Below are 20,010 nucleotides of genomic sequence, written 5' to 3' on the forward strand. Positions count from 1 at the left end.
TTTTTTTTTTTTTTTTTTTTTTTTTTGTGGTACGCAGGCCTCTCACTGTTGTGGCCTCTCCCGTTGCAGAGCACAGGCTCTGGACGCACAGTCTCAGCGACCATGGCTCACGGGCCCAGCCGCTCCGCGGCATGTGGGATCCTCCCAGACCGGGGCATGAACCCGTGTCCCCTGCATCGGCAGGCAGACTCTCAACCACTGCGCCACCAGGGAAGCCCCTCCATGATTTTTAAAAATTAATTAATTAATTAATTATTGACTGTGTTGGGTCTTCGTTGCCGCGTGGCATTTCTCTAGTTGCAGCGAGTGGGGGCTACTCTTCGTCGTGGTGCGCGGGATTCTCATTGTGGTGGCTTCTCTTGTTGCGGGGCACAGGCTCTAGGTGCGGGCTTCAGTAGTTGTGGCTTGCAGGCTCTAGAGCGCAGGCTCAGTAGTTGTGGCGCATGGGCTTAGTTGCTCCGCGGCATGTGGGATCTTCCTGGGTCAGGGCTCGAACCCGTGTCCCCTGCATTGGCAGGCGGATTCTTAACCACTGCAACACCAGGGAAGCCTGAACAATTTGATTTTTAAAACAATGGAAATCTTTTACTTACTCAACACTCCTCCCCTCAATAAAATAAAAAATAAGGAAATGCCGTATTGCACTTTTTAGAAATTCTTCCTTTGCTGTGATGGATGAGCCAGATCTGGGGATGTGGCAGAGAGTTTAGGGAGTTAATAATAATAAACCCCCAACAATTATAGACTTTCTTTTTAAAAAAACATTTTCAAAGAACAGTCTCTTGCAGTCTTCCAAGTTTGGGACAAGTATTTTTCCCATTGTATAGTCGAAGGAGCTGAGGCCCAGAAGCAGGGCCATCTTCCCAAGGTTACACAGTGGGCGAGGGGCAGAGTTGGAATGAGAGCTCATATCTCGCCCAGGCATAAGTTCCTTCTTCTAGACAGTGTTTAGCTGGGCAGAGGGCTTCAACAAGCAGAGTAGTTTTCACGGGAAGGAAAAGAAGAACCAGAGAGTTATAAGAAGCTCTTCTGGCCTGAGGTTTCGGAAGAGTTAAAGGCCTTGAGACAGCTACAATCCCAGAGCAAATGAAGTCAGACCAAAATAGACACCACTTATATTCTAGGGGAAATGACCCAGAAAAGATCCAACCAGTTTCCAGATGTAGCTTGAAAGGCTTCAGTTGGAGAGACTTCATTTTGGAATCTCATGCAAAAACCTCTCTTGATGAGGTTTCTCAACTCAGTATATGGATCAGAAACGAACAGACATTTGATTTGAGGGAGATGCTCTGCTAAGAAGGTCTAGAGGCTTGTGCTTTGTAGAATCAAGCTTAGAGAAAGTAACCTATGAATGAGTATAGAAATGAAGGCTTTGCCATGCTTTGCCAGCATAATTTTGGGAGGGAATAGGAGAAATGTAGGGTCTATCCCTGCCTTTTGGCTGAGATGAAAAGCAGAAATCCCAGGCTGAGGAAATGAGGCTTGATGAAACTGCATAAATGAGATTTAGCTAGTGGCTAAAAGAAATGTTTTATCTGTTAGCTGTTGTGAAGTGGAAGGAGACTAATTTCTCAAAATCTGTGTTTTAAAAGACTTCTACACATTTCTTTTAAGTAATACTCAGAAAACACTTAACTCTGCATGTCTCATCCACTTAATTTATTATGGGTATGATAAAAAATTAAAAACATTAAAGCATACAACAGTGTGTCTACCGTGCTACTGCTTATGAAGAAAAAAGGTTACACACACAGACACACAGACACACACACACGTTTATGTGTAACCACACTTTGAAGACATGTAGCCTGGTAGCCTTGGCTGTGTCTTGGAGGAGAACTGTGGAGCTGAGATGGGGTGGGAGGTACAGCCTTCACTATACTGTCTCAATTTACCAGATACCTGTTTTACATATTAAAAATAAAACACACTCTTAAAAAACCTCAAAGGGAAAAACGTAGCTTTATAATGGAGAGATGTGGCGGCCACGCTGTCAACCAAGTAGGGAAATTTAGCATTACCAAGGGCATAAAACCTGACATTATATGATACATCCAGGGTTTTTTTTGTTTTTTTTTTGGGGGGGGGTACGTGGACCTCTCACTGTCGTGGCCTCTCCCGTTGCGGAGCACAGGCTCCGGATGCGCAGGCTCAGTGGCCATGGCTCACGGGCCCAGCCGCTCCGCGGCATGTGGGATCTTCCCGGACCAGGGCACGAACCCGTGTCCCCTGCATCGGCAGGCAGATTCTCAACCACTGCGCCACCAGGGAAGCCCACATCCAGGGTTTTAACCTGAATATAATTAAGCCTTCACACCTAACCTCTGATTAGCAGAAAGTATAGGGAATAGAGAAACTAGTTAAACAACACAGGAGAAAACAGTCAATTCAGAGAGTGGGACATTCTTTAAAATGTTAAATGTCATGGAAATATTAAAAGGTGGTTCAAAAAATTAGGAATAAAAGATATTTTGGGGGCAATTGGAAGAACTTTGAATATGGTCTGATTATTAGACATATTAGGGAATTATTGTTAATTTTCTTGTGTGTGAATAATGGTTTTGTGGTTATATAGGATAATGTCCTTATTCTTAGGAGATGCAATGCTGAAGTATGGAGGGGAGAAGACACATGGTGTTGGGAAGTTACTTTAAAATGGTTCAGAAAACACATGAATGCACAGACACTCACACACATGAACCCCCCACCCCCCCACACACAAAACAGAGTTGGTTATTAAGCTATAGTCTTACCTTCAAACTCAGCTATGTGATGTAAGGGCTGGGACTTTGCAAATCACATTTCTTCTTTGCCAGCGGGCCTTCTGTTAGTCTGCCAATAGGGGGCATTAGAAGGGGACTGGAAGTCTAGAGGAGCCACAAAGAGCTTGCTTCTTTCTGTTTTGCTTCCTGTTACTCTCAGCCTGCCTGAGCAACAGTTCCTCACCCTGGCAATGAAAGTTGTTTCCTGTAGGAGCAGCTGGTTTAGGTTTACATTTTTTCCACAGTCTCAGAATACAGCCCGTCTTCAGACATACCTGTATCAGCTGGCAAAGCCTTCTCTAACCCAGCTCCATGGGACCCTTCGTCCAAGCTTCTAAATTCTATTAATCCCGAGCTCTTCTCCCAGCCCTAGGGATGGTAACTGCTTTCTGTGTTTATACAGTATTCCTTTTACCCTTCCAGTTCTCTGATACCTGGTTCACAGTTCTTTATATTAAATTTTCTCTGCAAAAGTAACTGGTGGAGTTTGTGTCTCCTGACTGAACCTTGACTGATACAGAAACTGGAACTAGGAGTCTCAGGAAACAGACCCTTTTTTTAGGTGTTTGGGTTTGTCTTTAGACTTGAATGCAATGTTGAGCTCCTTGTCATGGAAATGGGATGCTAGTAACTCATGGCATGGAGTGGCCCTGATTAATCTAATTATTGGCTGTAGATTATTGTGATAAAGGACCTCCTGAAGCAGGTACCTTGGGGGACCAAGTGGCTGCTGGGAATAATGACGACCTACAGGGACTGTGGGGCGGGATGCCTCCTTCTGAGTGCTCTGGAGTGTGTACAGAAAGAAAACAACACACTCAGCCCTTTAAAGTCTCAGCCCAAGTCCTGGTCAGAGAACTAGAGAGATTCTATGGCAGCTCTAAAAGTACTGCAAATCTGTTAGAGCTGCAAATTCAGACACAAGATTTAATTGTGATCGTTGTAGAATTTAATGTAAATTGAGCTCACAGCCTATGTCTCTCAGTGAAAGTTAGGATGAGGGTTGGGAGTGTCCACAGGACTTGGAATGAGGACATCTGCGTGGACACAGATGAAACTGAGAATCTGAACCCCTAAGTCACTCTGAGCCTTCCATGCCTTCACCTTCTGTGTCTGAGATTAGGTTTCCTTTGCTTGAAGTCCTTGTAATACTCTCACCTGAGGCAGGTGACTTTCAAGGAGATGCCTGTACTCTTCAAGACCTACCCCACCACTCCTTGCTGCCACTAGACCCATAACTAGGGTCAGATCCAGCATATTGCAAGGGAACAAGTACAAGTCTGAACCTGGAGGGAAGAATTTATAATACAAAAGAACTGCAAGATTTTTCTAATTTGTATAGGCAGAAACCAGGTGAATGTATGTGGGAATGGGATTCTAAGAGCATTAGATGGAAAAAGGCAGAATGTAACAGGCCAGATTTACTGATATGGGTGTATGTATCAGGGATTCTGGATTTAATATGTTAGCTCATATAAGAATTTACTTACTTGGATAACTTGAACTCAACCGTGACCTACATATAATGAGTTTGAGATCCCAGAACTTCCCTGGCACAATGTAGAGAAAGGAATTAAAAGACTTGGGGAGATAGAAATGTTGCTAAACTTATCACGTGTGACCTTTGAACTTCCCTCACCCACTACCCACCCCCCCAACTATATGGTTGAAGAGGGCCCAGAGGACACTCATTCCCTGAGATATTGAGCAATACATTAGTGAGATCACCGATATCCTTGGAAATCTCTGTGGTGGCTTTTCTCTGTGGGCTTGTATGATGGTAGAAGATGCTGCCACTGAGATGAGTTCATTGATTTCAGTGGGGTCGATAGGATCCTGGAGTAGCCGAAGCCAAGTGGCAGTGTTCAGTCATGAGAGAGAAGGTGGATGCACTTAGTGCCCAGCAGAGACAAAATGGAAATCAGAATGTTTTGATCCACAGGGATTGTTGATAGTAGCTGTGAAGGTTAATTTTATGTGTCAATTTGACTGGGTCATCAAGTGCCCAGATATTTGGTCCAACATTATTCTGGGTGTTTCTGTGAGGATGTTTTTGGATGAGATGAACATTTAAAGTGGTGGACTTTGAGTAAAGCAGATTGTCCTCCAAAATGTGGGTGGGCCTCATCCAATCAGTTGGAAACCTGAATAGAACAAAATGACTACCCCCAAGCAAGAGAGAATTCTGTAGATGGCTGTCTTTGGACTGGAACTGCAGCATTGGCTCTCCTGGCTCTCTGGCCTACTGGCCCACCCTGCAGATTTTAGACTTACCAGCCTCTATAATTATGTGAGACAATTCCTTCTAATCAGTCAGTCAATCCTACTGATTCTGTTCTCTGGAGAACCCTAATACAGTAGCTAAATGGTACAGTAGATCTAGGAATGGAATAGATAGGCAGTCTACTAAAAAATTGCTTGATCTATGTAATGAAAAACCCTAGGGCTGGTGCCCAGAAATCTGACTAAAGTCACTACAGAGAGAGTCATAACCTCTCCTGCAGCTTCCAGACCTAAGCCAGTTGTCAGATCCAGAGCCCCTTGATTGAAGGACATGCTGAGTTCCCTTAAGAACTCCATGACACTGCCACAAGTATATACTAGACACTTCCTCCAAGACTTCCCCAGAAACCTGCAGTCTTTAATAGGTGACTTAGTATTATGAAAAAAGGAAAGCCTCAGATCTTTTAGGGATTAAATAATAGGCACTGGCCCTGAATTGATGCTAATTCCTGGGACCAAAATACTACGATGGTCCACCAGTCAAAGTGAGAACTGATGTTGGTCAGATAATGAATGGAGTATTGGCCCAAGCTAAAATTACAGAGAGCCTAGTAGGTCTGTGAACCCAGTGGTTATATCTCTAGTTCTTAAATGTGTAATTGGAATAGATATATTCAATTCCTGGCAGAACCCCCAGATTTGCCCTCTGATCCATGGAGTGAGGCCTATTATGGTAAAAAGGGACAAGTAGAAGTCCCTAGAAGTTCCCAAAACAAGTAAACCAAAATCAACACCACATTCCTGGAGGAAATTGCAGGGATTAGTGCCACCATCATAGGCTTAATATCTGTCACATCCCCGTTTAAATTAACCTGCTTTTCCTGTGCAGAAGGTTGTTGGATCTGGAGATTGACTATGGATTACTGTAAACTTAACAGATAATGACTCCAGTTGCAGCTACTGTTCCAGATGTGTATCTCTACGAAAGAGAGTCAGCATAACCCTTGGCAACTCGTATACCATTAGTGACCTGGCAAATACTTTTTCCCCCTCTATATCAATTTCAGTGAATAACGCAAGCAGGTTGTTTTCACCTTGCAGAACCAAGAGATCACCTTCACAGTTCTGCCCTAGGGCTACATCGACTTAATGTCTGTGATAATCTAATCTGCAGAGATTTTGATAATCTTGACATTTCACAGATCATCAAATTTGTCCACTTCACTGATGACATACAGATGGCATCTGATAAGAAGGTAGAAGCAAGTACTTTAGATGCCTTAGTAAAATGCATGTGAGTCAGAGAGTGGGAAATAAACCTCATAAAAATTCAGGGACTCATCCACCTTGGTGAAGTTTCTGATGTGCAAAGGAGTGTATGTTAGTCTGCTTGGGCTGCCATAAGAAAATACCATAGACTGGGTGGCTTAAACAGCAGAAACTTCTCAGTTACGGAGGTTGATAAATCCAAGATCAAGGTGTGGCAAGGTAGGTTTAATCCTGAGGCCTCTTTTCCTGGCTTGTAGGAGGCCGCCACCTTTCTGTGTGCTCACATGACCTCTTCTTTATGTGCCAGAGAGAGAGCAAGCGTTTCATAAAGGCATTAATCCCACTGGGCCAGGCTCCCACCCTCATGACTCCATCTAAACCTAACTACCTCCTCCCAAAGGCACATCTTCAGATGTCACACACTGGGGCTTAGGATTTCACCATATGAATTTGGGGCTGAACACAGACATTCAGTTCATAACAGAGTGTGGCAACAGACTGACACCTATGGAACTTATTGGTCTTGTCGTGTACTTCATCACTCAGAGGCACCTGGTCTGTTAGAATGATAGAATGAGCTACTTAATACTCAGTTACTTGCAACTGGGAGAAAAGAATCTAAAAAGATAAAGTTCTATCTTGTAGGATGCAAATGTGCTTTGAATTGGTAACCTATGAATATACTTTTCTCTTTTTTAATCCCCCAAGCCAGAATACATTGGTCTGAGAATCAAGGGATGGGCACCTAATAATTCACAGAATTTTTGCTTCCCATTGCTGTGACTGTGACTCTTGATATTTTGGAAGTCTCAGTTCCCAAGGGAGGAATGCTTTCACCAAAGGATGTAACAGTGTTTCCACTGAACTGGGAGTTGATACTGCTGGTTGACCGTATTTGGCTTGTGCTGTGGGGTTAATGCCAGTGGGCCTGAAATTGGTCTGGTCAAGGCATGGCATATCCTGATGAATAGTGTCGCTTTCTAACCGTGTATCTGAGGAGTTTCAGGGTGGTTTGTATCAATTTGTTATCATTGTTTACTGTAACAGTGATATAGATGTGACTTACACCTGGAGACTTCTTCTATACCCCCTCAATCCCACAAAAAAATAAACAAAAAACAAACCTTGGTGGTTGGGGCTAGTCATTAGGCAACAGAATAATTAATGGCACTGTTACTAAATTTGAGGAGCTGAGACTGTGTTTTCCTCATTCTGGAGAGAAGGTAAGAGCATCTTTATTTGTACGGAGGATAGTTACCTCTTAAGAGAACCACAAACCTATGTTTATTGTATAGAAATTCAATTATGGATAGAAGGATGACTGGCCAAAGAGATGGGCTGTGCTGGTTACTAAGCTCTTGTCTTTCAGCTTCAGACCCACCCTCTATATGTCCTGTAATCTGCTTTGTCATGCTGGGGCTGGGACCTCACAAAGTACATTTCTTTATCACCTAGCTTTCTGTTAGGCTCTGCAAATAAGAGACATGGTGGAAATGTAGAGGAAGGACCAGGGATTTACTCCCTCCTCATTTGCTTCCTACTGATGACAGGATCCTCCCTGCAGTGGTTCTTCACCCTGGCAGTGAGAGTTAGTTTAGGAGCAGCAGTCGGTTTAAGTTTTCAGTGTTTTCACACTTCCAGAGCCACCTCATCCTACATGCTCAGAGACGGCAGCATCAGCAGGCTGGCACCCATTCTTCAGACTTTTGAGCTCCTAAGACAGTAATACCAGTCAGGCAGGCAGGGCCTCTTCCTCAGACACTGGAGTCTCACTTCCAAGGGACCCCTCATCCAAGCTTTCACATTTTAATAATGCCAGCCTCTTTTCTTGTTCATCTAGCCCTAGTGATGCTGTTTCCTGCATTTACTATCTCTGTGACACCTCAGTATCCCCCTTTGCCTATTAAGTTCTCCAATACCTGGCCAATGATTCTTCACTGTAGATTCCTTTTATTTAAAAATTGGTACAGTTTCTGATCTTACTGGACCCTGTTTGATACATGGATACCTATACATTTATATAAACAGATAGCTATAGCAAAATGTTAACACTTTTTGAATCTAGAAAACAGCCATATGGGTGTTCATTGTATTACTCTTCCAACTTTTTGGTATATTTGAGACCTTTCATAATAAAGCATTAGGGATAAGGTCTCCTGAAAATCTGGATAAATATCAGTACCAGAATAAAAAAACCTGATAAAGGGCGAAAGTCTCCAAAATTATAGTAGAAGGAAATGACACATAGAACTGTGATTGCTCCAGAAACCAAGCTGATGCCATTACAAAAAAAAAATCGAAACAAAACAAAAAAATAAACAACAAAAAGTCTATTTTTCTGTTTATATCTAGAAAAGGTTCTATCTACTATGTCACACCACCAAAATTAAGTGAATGAAATATGACCTCTGTAGAAAAGAAATGAAAAGGTTCTCTAGAGAAAACTTGTCTGTTTCATCTTATAGGGGAGAAAAACTGAGGCCCAGGACAGGTAAGAGTTGTCCAAAATCACACAGTAAAATTAATGGAGTCAAAACTTTCCCATTAGCCATTCATAATAGGTAAGATTGGAAGCCAAGTATATGAAGTAAGTCTCTTGGTTGCATGTGACAGGAAACTGCAAAAGAGGGAATTAGCCCATATAACTGAAAAGTAAAAAAGTATGACTGCATTTAGGTGTGGAAGCAATGTCATAAGGAGTCTCTTTCCCTTTCTTGGCTTTGTCTCTGTTGGCTTCACCGTCTGGCAGCAAGGTTGATCACTGGAAGCTCCAGACTCACATCCTGCTAGTTTAGCAAGTATAGCATCTTTCCCATTAATTCCAGCAAAAGTACTGGAGCTGACTCTAATTAGCCAGGATGGGGCCATACAGACTGACAGGGTGGTAAGGAAAGTTCCTTAAAGAAAAATAAGGGTGCTGTTAAAAGAAGCAAGTGAATGATTGAATCAATGCTGAGCAGGGCAAAATAAGAGATGACGGGTCTGCCAGACCTCTTGACTCCTATATGCTGAGGGCTATCGAGTTTAACCTGCTAGTAAGTAGCTGAGACAGGACTGGAATCCATTTCTGTGTTAGAGTAAGACTTAGAGCAAAACTGTGAAATGAAAGGGAAATAACCGTAGGTTCTCAGAAGGTACTCTCAGAAGATAAAGTACAAAATACAATGAATTCGACAATTACCTTATACAGTCCTTCAAATTAAGGTAGCCTTCGAAAGCTTCAAATTTTTCTAAATGCTTGGTAGATATTAAAGCCAAGCTTACAATATTTTGGTATAATTTAATGCTAAAGACGATAATATAAATAAACTATAGTTTAAACTATAAATATCCAGACCCTATTAAAAAAAAACTGAGATGTAATTTACATATCATAAAGTTCACCCTTTAAAAGTATAAGTCTGTTTGGTTTTGATTCCCATTGGATTGTCTGAAAACACTGACCTATCCATTCACTTCAAGTGGCTTTTGGTGGCTTAGGAAAGCAGCCAAGATGGCAAAAATCCACGTGGTCAAGTCAGTTTTAGGCAAAAAGCCCTTTTTATCTTCTCTTTCCCACTGTTTCTCAATGATTTCTTGCAGTCTGGTAGTTATTGGCTCCATGAGAGTTGTCACCACCAGAGGCTCAGATGGGGCATTTTTAATTTGAGCTACTAATCCCTTTTCTAGAGATGTTTAAAATCAGGTATTTGGGAAAATCTGTAATGAGAGTAAGTTTGCTTTCAACCAGTCATGCACTGAGAGTGACATCTGCTGGTCATAAAGATTATTATTTATACTGTCTTGACTCCTTTTTTGCAATTTATCGACGACCTCATATTATGAAAATATAAGAAAAACAATTATGTATTCCTTGGAAGAAAAAGGAATGAACACATAGGACTTATATATGCCAATATATGTACCACTGTGGGAGATTTTTTAAATTCAAAAAAGAAATCTAAGTTTCCTCTTCATTTTATCAGACAGCAGTCTCATTCATTTGATCAGGGGAAAATGAACTGTTGTAGAATTTGAAAAAGAATTAAAAACTCGGTTAGCCATTTCCTTTAAAGTGTCCTTTGGGTTTTTGTTTCAGAGCAGAAACTAACGAATTCAGTCTAAGAGAAAACTGTAGTGGACCTAACAAAAGACTGGCTATCTCGGGTCGTTTGCTTTTGGCATTTCATCCTAATCTTGCTATTGTATTGTTAGGTCCCAGGCTTCATTCATACCCTTGCTCCCATTCCTACTTCCTTCCTATCTTTAGATATGCATACATATTAAACTTTATACATACTCTTCCAGATTTATTCCTGTATTAGCTTTGGAAATTTCCTCCACTGCTCTTGATGTCAGATTATACTGGGAAAAATTAGGACTTACATTTTCTAACTATATTTTTATAGAAAAGAAGGCATGTATTTATATTTATTGATAAAGCATTTTGATGGACAGTGATAAAGTTTAGTTTTGTGTAGGAAATATAAAATTCAATTTGTGTACTCAAGTGGCATCTAAATTTGATAGTTGGACTTCATTCCCCTTCAAGTTTAAAAAAAAAATTTCAAAAGTGCTATGATTACCCACCTTATAAACTTTGTGGATACCCCTGATTCTTTCCATGTGATAAATTCCTAGAGGGAAAAATCCTCAATCAAAGGGCTATGAAGGATCAAGAGGAATGAAAATTAGTACTATCATAACAAAAAAATTGGAAGTAGTAGGAGAGGAGATGGATGTTTTATAAATTCAGTCCTTACCTATTATCTAGAGGAGTCAACACATAACTTCTAAATCTGATAAATCAAAACTGGCCTATGTATTTGGTATCATATTACTTAGATATATGGGTGGGACCATAAAATGTTAAAGCAGAAATGGTTAAGGTAACTGGGTAGGAAGGGGACTGTGGCTTTTCATTATAGGGCTCATTTCTTCTCCAGCCTTGAGCATATTGTACTTGGATAAAACATTGAATTTTGAAATAAAAAATGTTAGTTTATTCACATTTAAAAATAAATCTAGCCAAATTATCATCCAGGAAAGTATATTAACCTAGATTCCCATGGGGAGCTTTTTGGTGGCCCTGAATTACTACAGTGACTTCATGTCAATTTCTTTAGTATTTATATTCTGATCCATTCAAAAGTTTTGAACTATCTTAGAAAAATGCATACAGCATAAGGTGTAAAATAAGTGAGGAAACTGGGGTAAAGGAAAAATAAGTGTAGGAAAAATAAGATGAGGTGAGAGGACCATCGGAACCATATGGAAAGCTGGTTAAGAATGAAGATCCTTGATCTTGTCCAGACCAGTTAAATTAGCATCTCTCAAATAGGGCTCTGGGATCTCCTCTTTAGCAGCCCTGATGACTTGGAGTCTGGATGTAATGTAAAAGAAGACAAAGAGTGACTAACAGGATATTAGGATGTTTATTAATGTCATGGAATTTAGAGCATAGGAACTAAGAGGAATGGACATTGTGAGACTAACTCCAAAGAATACATTTAAAAATAAATCTTACATTAACTAGGGCCATCCCTTCTCTCACTATAACATTTCATAATCCTCTTCTGATTTCATTAACCTCCCCAAAACAGCCCTCAAGGACATGGGAGGACTCAGTCTGTCATTTCATCCTTTGACTTTTAACATGAGATGCATGTTCTGGGAGGTCTTTTTCTCTTGGCTCTATTCGTAGCCTATTGTACCATTTAGCTTGGATATTGTAGTGCTTGAGTGTCTTTTTTTATGTATCACATCAAAAGGTTAAACAGATACTTAGAAGAATCCTATGTATCAGCAGCACTTAATCTTTTCTGCTGCTTGTGCTTTTATTCTCAAAACATATTTTCACATCTCACGTGAAAATTAAAAGTTAAAAATGCTAAACTTTTAAAGGATTTGGTATATCATAAATATAAAAGAGACAGAATTATAACTTAATTTTACAATGGAATTAAGAATATATTAAAAATTATACATTGAAAAAGTCTATCAGCTTACAGTGACTTCTGTAGCTGTAGTTTTTGTTCAATGATGTCTGAGAAACGAGGAACTTTTTTTGAAATAGCCACACGGATGTCATCACTCATATTCACGTAGCTTCTGGACTTTGTTTTAAAATGCAAGAGTGATGAAAATCCCAACTCACAAAGATATGTAGTTGCAAACGGTATAAGGATTTTTAGAGCTGTCTTTGCTAGGCTTGGAAACACTGTGAATTGAGCACACCAGAAATCCTCAAGCTTCATTGTTTCAAATTCCATTAGGATTTGGCCACTAGCTCGTAATTCAGCAAGATCATTTTTCATTAAATAGCCATCATCAACAAAGTCCAAATTAAAAAGAAATGGATCCAGTATCCATTTACTTGCCTCATCAAGATCTCCAACAGAGAAATATCCGTGGAAGAAGTTGCTTAACTGTTGCAGGTGCACTGTTATTTCAGCTGCAATGCATATTGCTTCATTATCTGAAACAACGATTTCTTCAAGAAAAGGAAAGTTGGTAAAATTTCTTTTCTCAATTTGCTTTAGCCAAAATGGAAACTTCCTAACAAAAGCAGACAACTTCTCTCTAGCTGATACTGTGTTCATTCCAGTCCTTTGCATAGATGCACTAAGTTCATTTAGGTGTTTGAATAAATCTGCAAGGTATGCTAGGTGAATTTTAAACTCTTTGTTTTCAAAGCCATCAACTAAATTGCTGCTTTGGTGGTGAAGAAACTGATTTATTTCTTCATACATTTCAAAAATATGAGTAAGTATTTGGCCTCGAGAAAGCCACCTCATTTCAGTATGGAAAAGGAGAACACTATACTCTATTCCAATTTCTTCAAAAAAAGCCTGAAACAAGCGATGATTTGGAGCTCGCCCTTTGATAAAATTTATTACCCTCACCACAGTAAAAAGAGCATCCCTCAGTTTTGTAGGCAGTGTCTTTGTGACAAGTTCATGAGGGTTCAACAAACAATGTGTGATCACGATATGAGGTACCTCTTTTTTCATACAGGAAACAAATTCTGAATTTTCTCCTAGGATAGAAGAGGCACCATCAGTACAAACAGAGCCACATACATCGAGTGCTATCTTATGCTTCAGAAAGAAGTCTCTGAACAGATTGAACACAGCTTTTCCCTTCACTGTTAACTGCAGTGGTTCACAGAACAGGAATTCTTCTACGATCTCTCTTTCCTTTATGTATCGCACAAATGCCATTAGCTGACTGCAGTCATCCATGTCTGTTGTCTCAGCAAGCTGAATACCCACTTTAAGAGGACTGGCTTTGATATCTTCTAGAACTTGCTGTAAGATATCCTGGCTCATTTCATCAATTCTAGAATGGATCACATCATCTGATAAGGATACCTGCTGAAGCTTCTTTTGTGCATCTGGTCCCAAAACTATTTGTGCTATTTCCAGGGCACAAGGTTTCACTAATTTTTCAGCTATTGTATGAGGATTCTTCTCCTTGGCACATAAATACGCAAACTGATATGATGCCTGTAGTAAGGTATCCTCCTGAGATGCAACTCCAAATGCTTTCAGGGTTTCACTCTGATCAGATGGTGCTGGCACATGTTTCAGGCTATTGAGATCGTGCCCACCTATACCACCATGCTGTCTGTTAAAATGGTCAGACAGTTTTGATGGTCGGAGGTCAGCGTTTGAAAATACAGAGTTACACAATACACACTGTGGGCGCTGAGTTCCATCAACCTCTGTTGTGCAGGTGAACCAGTAACGAACATAGTCATCGTCCCATTTGCGTTTCTTCGACATGGCACCCCAAAATTCTCACGTAGTATTCCAGAGGTGTCGCAGATTTTTTGCTTTGGAAGTAAAATATAACCCAGACATTAAAAACCAGTGGCTAATTGAATTAAAACAAAGCCACATCACATGCCATCCTGTCATCTGTGTACATGTCAAGAAATATCCTGCAACATGTCAATTCAAAGTAAGCCATGACAGCATGACAGCCCAACTTAAACCTAGCAAACTCACAGCTAAAGCCCTGGAATAAATACCTTGCCAGCAAGTTATATACGAGAGATTAGGGCTTATGCAAATTGTGATTACCCATAAATTCTCTATTGATGAATTGCAGTTACGGCTTAATTTGTTTTCAATGATGTATGTTCCAAACAAATCTGGTACATTTTGTATCCCCAGAAAAGGCATCTCACTACCACCCCCTTCTTTGCATCTTATGCCAAGGATGTATGCACACCCCCAGTTATGAACTAGTGAATAAAGAAGGGAGTAATTCACTAAATACTGTAAGGAAGGGCAGATTTTGACATGGTGGCCAGTTCTTTCTAATAGTTAAGGATTAAACAGGTCTATAAAACTATTTGATCCTTGAGTGGCTTTGACTCCAACTTAAGCAGAGAATTTCAAACAGGTCTGACCAAGCCACCCTTGACACAGAAGTAGGATACACAGTATCAGTCCATGATTCACACTGTCCATATAAAAAAGCAAAACAAGTTGCTCAGGAGAAACACAACTATTCTTGTTACTGAAACTTCAGAAAAAGCTCTCTCATAGAAGAAAAGCCTTAATTACAGTACGACAGGTTGTAGAAGGCAGTGGTTCTCTAGTTTAGTAAATGGAGGAATCATATAAGTCTCTTGCGAAAATGCAGATTCTTGGACCCCACCCTGAGATATTCTGATTCCCTAGCTCTGGAGTAGGGGCCCCAAATCTGTATTCTAAATAAGTATTTTAGATAAGTCTTATGAATAGTACCTAGAACAGTAATCTCTAACAAGAGATGCCTATCACAATCATTGGGAGCCCCTTGAAAGTATACATGTCCCTATACCACCTCAGAATTAATAAATCATCATCTCCAAAAGTAGGACAAAAGAATCTAAAATAAAGTTGTCCAGGTGATTCTGATACACATCCTAGTACATAGACAGATTTAGAGAAATGAAACATATCCTCGGGCCAATTCCTAGCTTACCGATATTCTAGGTTGCTAAGTAAACACTAAATGCTTTAACAGGCAATTATGTTTTCTGAGTTGATGACAACTTCTTACGAAAGTTGAGGGACCTAACATTTCTCCAAAAAAGACATATGGATGGCCAAAAAATACACGAAAAGATGCTCAACATCACTAATTATTAGAGAAAGGCAAATCAAAACTATAACTCACCTCACACTGGTCAGAATAGCTGTCATCAAAAAATCTACAAATCTGCTAGAGAGGGTGTGGAGAAAAGGGAACCCTCTACACTGTTGGTGGGAATGTAAATTGGTACAGCCACTATGGAGAACAGTATGGAGGTTCCTTAAAAAAACTAAAAATAGAGCTACCATATGACCCAGCAATCCCACTCCTAGGCATATATCTGGAGAAAACCATAATTCGAAAGGATGCATGCACCCCAATGTTCATTGCAGCACTATTTACAATAGCCAGGATGTGGAAGCAACCTAAATATCCATTGACAGAGGAATGGATAAAGAAGATGTGGTACATATATACAATGGAATATTACTCAGCCATCAAAAGGAACAAAATAGTGCCATTTGCAGAGACATGGATGGACCCAGAGACTGTCATACAGAGTGAAGTCAGAAAGAGAAAGACAAATATCATATAATATTGCTTATATATGGAATCTAGTAAAACGGTACAGATGAACTTATCTACAAAGCAGAAATAGAGTCACAGATGTGGAAAACAAACTTATGGTTACCAAGTGGGGTAGGGAGGGTGGGATGAATTGGGATATTGGGATTGACATATATACAGTACTATGTATAAAACAGATAACTAATGAGAACCTACTGTATAGCATAGGGAACTCTACTCAGTGCTCTGTGGTGACCTAAATGGGAAGGAAATCTAAAAAAAGAGTGGATATATGTATATGTATAACTGATTCACTTTGTTGTACAGCAGAAACACAACATTGTAAAGCAACTATACTCCAATAAAAACTAAAAAAAAGTCATAAATGAAACATTAAAAAATTTTAAATTAAAAAAAAAAAGAAGAAAGAAAGTTGAGGGACCTAAAAAGAAAGACATGCCTTTTTTTCTTTCTCCCTCCTGAGCAATGAGTAAAGGTGTAATCCACAGGTAGACTCAAATATACCTTAGAAAACATTTCTATCTCCCACGTAAATAAGTGATCCCCTAAATTTCCAGAGTTCTGTGCCACAGAATATGGCTGAAATAATGTAACAGGAGTACATTTAAATCCAAATGCCCACTTTGGCCATTAAAAAAAAATCACAGTTAAGTAAGCCAAGAATATTAAGGCATTAGCTTTCTAGAGGCTCTGCCAAGAATGACTAGTTGTAAAATGCACTTCTATGTAACTAGTAAGTTGATCTGCCATATGGTTGTCATCAGTCAGTTTAAAATTGGAAGATGTCTGCCAGTCAGTAAAGGCAGTTTAAAGTTTAGAGTTGATCTTAAGCGTTCCTTTATCAAGTGATGAGACTATGGGCCAACTGTGTTTAGAACCTCACCTAACTGATAACAAAATGATGACATAAGCATAAAAAATGCTTATCTTTCTGTATTCTGTTATTTATATTTTGGGGAACAGAGGGAGTGAAGGAAAAAGCTTTACTTCAAATGATTTCTCACTAGAAATCATTATAGGATGAGTTTAGAGTCCATTGTTCCCCTCTCTGACTATGCTGCTCAAGTATATTCTGATTGAAGATTAACCTGTTTGGAAAAGAGTTTTTAGAAAAACTCATTTATAGTATTCTTCTCCATCCCCCTCAAAAAGGGAGAATAGGTAGCAAGAATTTTCAAGACCCTCAAAGATGAACTTACTGCCCAGGAGGCTTTCCTGTGTTTTAGAAACTCACAATTTTCACTTGCTCCTTTGTGGTATTTAGCAATCACAATATCCTAAAATATGTAAACATTAAAAAAGCATCACCTATTAAGGAATTATTGTTAACTGAAACTGTGATAATGGTATGGTTGTGTTAAAAAAAGGTCTTAATTTGTTAGAGATACAGACTTAGTTATTTACAAGTGAAATGATGTCTGGGATTTCCTTTGAAATACAGTACTTCAGCACACATACACAAACACACACACACACACACACACACACACAATAGGGTGGAAACAGAACAGGATTGACCTTGAGTTGGTAACTGCTAAAGCTGGATGATGGGTACACATCATTACACCATTCTCTATATATGCTGGAAAATTTCCATAATAAACAGTAAAATAATCAAAAAGGTTTACTTATTAAGATAGACATAATTAGTTTTTAGAATGATTCTTTTGAGAGTCTGTTGAAAGCTATCTGAAGAGGCAGAATGTAAGACCAGATATAACAGAGTAAAATGTTTGGCAAATTTATGAAGGGTAGATACGAAAAAGCATCACAATCTAGAGAAAAAAGTCAGTTACAAGTGAACATTAACATAACAGAAATACCTGAGGAAGGCTAAAACATCTATTTCAGCAGTGACAACACTAAAGTGCAGTTGTAAACCTAAAACCCCAAACCAAACACAATCCAACTTGTACCTGGCCACCGCCTATGCCCGTCCACGGTAGGTGTCGGTGTCCAGGGAGGCAGAGGATTGAATCATTACATTTTACATCGTTAAGAGCAAAAGCCAGGAAAGAAGGGACGGGAATGCAATAGCTGAGCAAATGCGCCAGAGGCAAACGCCTGGGATCCTGCCTTGGTCACTTAGGCTGGGACCTGTCCAAGCTTCAGTCCCTCAACCGGGGAGGACAATGGTACCTACCTTACAGGGCTGTTGGGAAGTTTAATTATGAGAATGCATGTAAACAACACCAGCTCGTAACTGGTAGGACCTCTTGGTGTATTATAAGGACGGAGCGTTTAGAAGGCGGCCCGGGCGAGCTAAGGACGCCGGAGGAGCGGGAAGAAGACTCTGCTCGGTCTCCACCCGACGTCTCCTAGCCAGAGGAGCAGGCCCAAGGGATGCTCGGGCTTCTTTTAGGCGCCCGTTTCAGGCTCCAGTTAGCTCTCCGCTCAGGCTGGGGCCCAGCCTCCGGGCGCTGGAACCAGTCTAGGTGGCGGTTCCTCGTGTCCGACTCCCGAGCAGGACCTTGCAGGGCGCGGTGAAACAGCAGCGCCCGCGGCGTCCCCCGCTCCAGCCGCGCCGGGTCCCATCCGGGTTCTCGGGGAGGGCTTCCCGCCCGCAGACCGGGCGAGGCGGATCCAGGCACGCAGGCGCACTGGCAAGCGGCTGAGGGCCCCGCCGCCCTGAGTAAGGAGCACGCGCGCTGGTTTTCTTTTCAGATGGGGGACTTGGAGCTGGGGATTTTTTGCTTATTGTGTCTGCCAGAGAGGATGAATCGTAGAATCTCGGGAATGGAAGGCCCTGTGAAGCCCACATAGTTCTACTTTCTAAAGCACTGCAGATAAAATTTTATATTAAGTCAGGCTTTGAGCTTGGCGGTTGTAAAGCTTCAATAATTAACCATTTTCTATGTGGAATCAATGAGGAAAAAGAGAAGGGAGCGCATTCTACTTACAAATTAAATATTCAGGCAAATGGGACAAGCTGTACATTCCAGTAACATACTAATGGTGGAGGCTGAGCTTGTGTCCTCTCGCCCATTCACGTTGCCCTCCCCCGACTTCCCATTAATTAGAGCATGTGGATGAATTTGCTAATCATCATGATTCACCTTTGAGAAACGATTTTAAATTTTATTTAAAATTCTTTTTAACAACAGACTCCTAGATAAATAAACCCATATTAGAGAGATTGCTGAGAAAAACCCTAAAGTAGAAATGAGAAAAAGTTGAAAGAAACAAATCTAAATATAGCCCTCTTTCCTATTTTGAGGGTATTTAATGAAATCACATTTTACTCATTTTTGTATAGTTAGTCTTGGGAGAAGCATCCCACAAGGCTGGGGGAGGGGGAAGTGTCAAAGAATGTGGGACAGATACTTTATTTTCAGGTATTGAGAGTGAACCTGATAAAAAGATTGAGAGCCTGCTTAAAGTTTCTGTCAATGAAAGAAATTGCAAAAGACCAGCTTGGCCCAGAAACCTGGGCCTTAAATGCTAGAGAAAGGAGTAGGCTTTAGAGTCAGAGACTTGGGTTTATGTTCTGGCCCCAACACTTTTTACTGTTAGGACTTGAGCAAACCACCTGGACTCATTAAGTCCTTATGCTTACTGTGAAATATGGATATCATCCATTACTCACCCCATGAAATTCTTTTGAGGAGATAACATGTGAAAACTACATTACATAGTTCCAGCACTCAAAAGGCAGCTATAATTGAGATAATAAAATCAAAGTTCATTATCTTGAGTAATGTCCTAGATTTACCTTTTATCCAAAATGAAACAGAAATAAGACATGATTTCATATATTATAGAATTCTTCCTAAAATCAGAGTAAATTAGGTTTCAAGAAGAGGGAACAGAAGCCCTAACAGAAATGTTAGGTGACACATTTTTTAGAGTCCTGAAATTGTTTAAAAAAAATATTTTATTTATTTAGGCTGTGCTGGGTCTTAGTTGTGGCATGCGGGATCTTCACTTGCATGCAGGATCTTTTTTTTAGTTGCAGCACGTGGACTCTTAGTTGCAACATGCATGTGGGATCTAGTTCCCCGACCAGGGATCGAACCCAGACCCCCTGCATTGGGAGCGTGGAGTCTTACCCACTGGACCACCAGGGAAGTCCCGCCTGAAAATTTCTAATTCAAACACACAGAAGCTAACCCTGGCTTCCTGCCAGTCCTATAGATCACTTGTCTGCCAGGTATTTGTT

The 20,010-nt window shown here is 40.4% G+C and overlaps 1 protein-coding gene across 1 annotated transcript; it reads right to left on the reverse strand.

Moving 5' to 3' along the window:
* Nucleotides 1-11,867: 11,867 nt before the first annotated feature.
* On the reverse strand, nt 11,868-18,396 carry ZBED8 (zinc finger BED-type containing 8). The gene is made up of 2 exons (XM_029217729.1): nt 17,995-18,396; nt 11,868-14,070 (listed from the first exon to the last, which is right to left on the reverse strand). The coding sequence occupies exon 2, from the start codon at nt 14,018-14,020 to the stop codon at nt 12,239-12,241; it is 1,782 nt and encodes a 593-aa protein (XP_029073562.1). The 5' UTR covers nt 14,021-14,070; nt 17,995-18,396; the 3' UTR covers nt 11,868-12,238.
* Between the last annotated feature and the right edge of the window lie 1,614 nt (nt 18,397-20,010).

Source organism: Monodon monoceros, unplaced genomic scaffold, assembly GCF_005190385.1.
Source record: "Monodon monoceros isolate NGI ecotype Baffin Bay Population unplaced genomic scaffold, NGI_Narwhal_1 Super_Scaffold_12, whole genome shotgun sequence".
NCBI classification, from domain to species: domain Eukaryota; kingdom Metazoa; phylum Chordata; class Mammalia; order Artiodactyla; family Monodontidae; genus Monodon; species Monodon monoceros.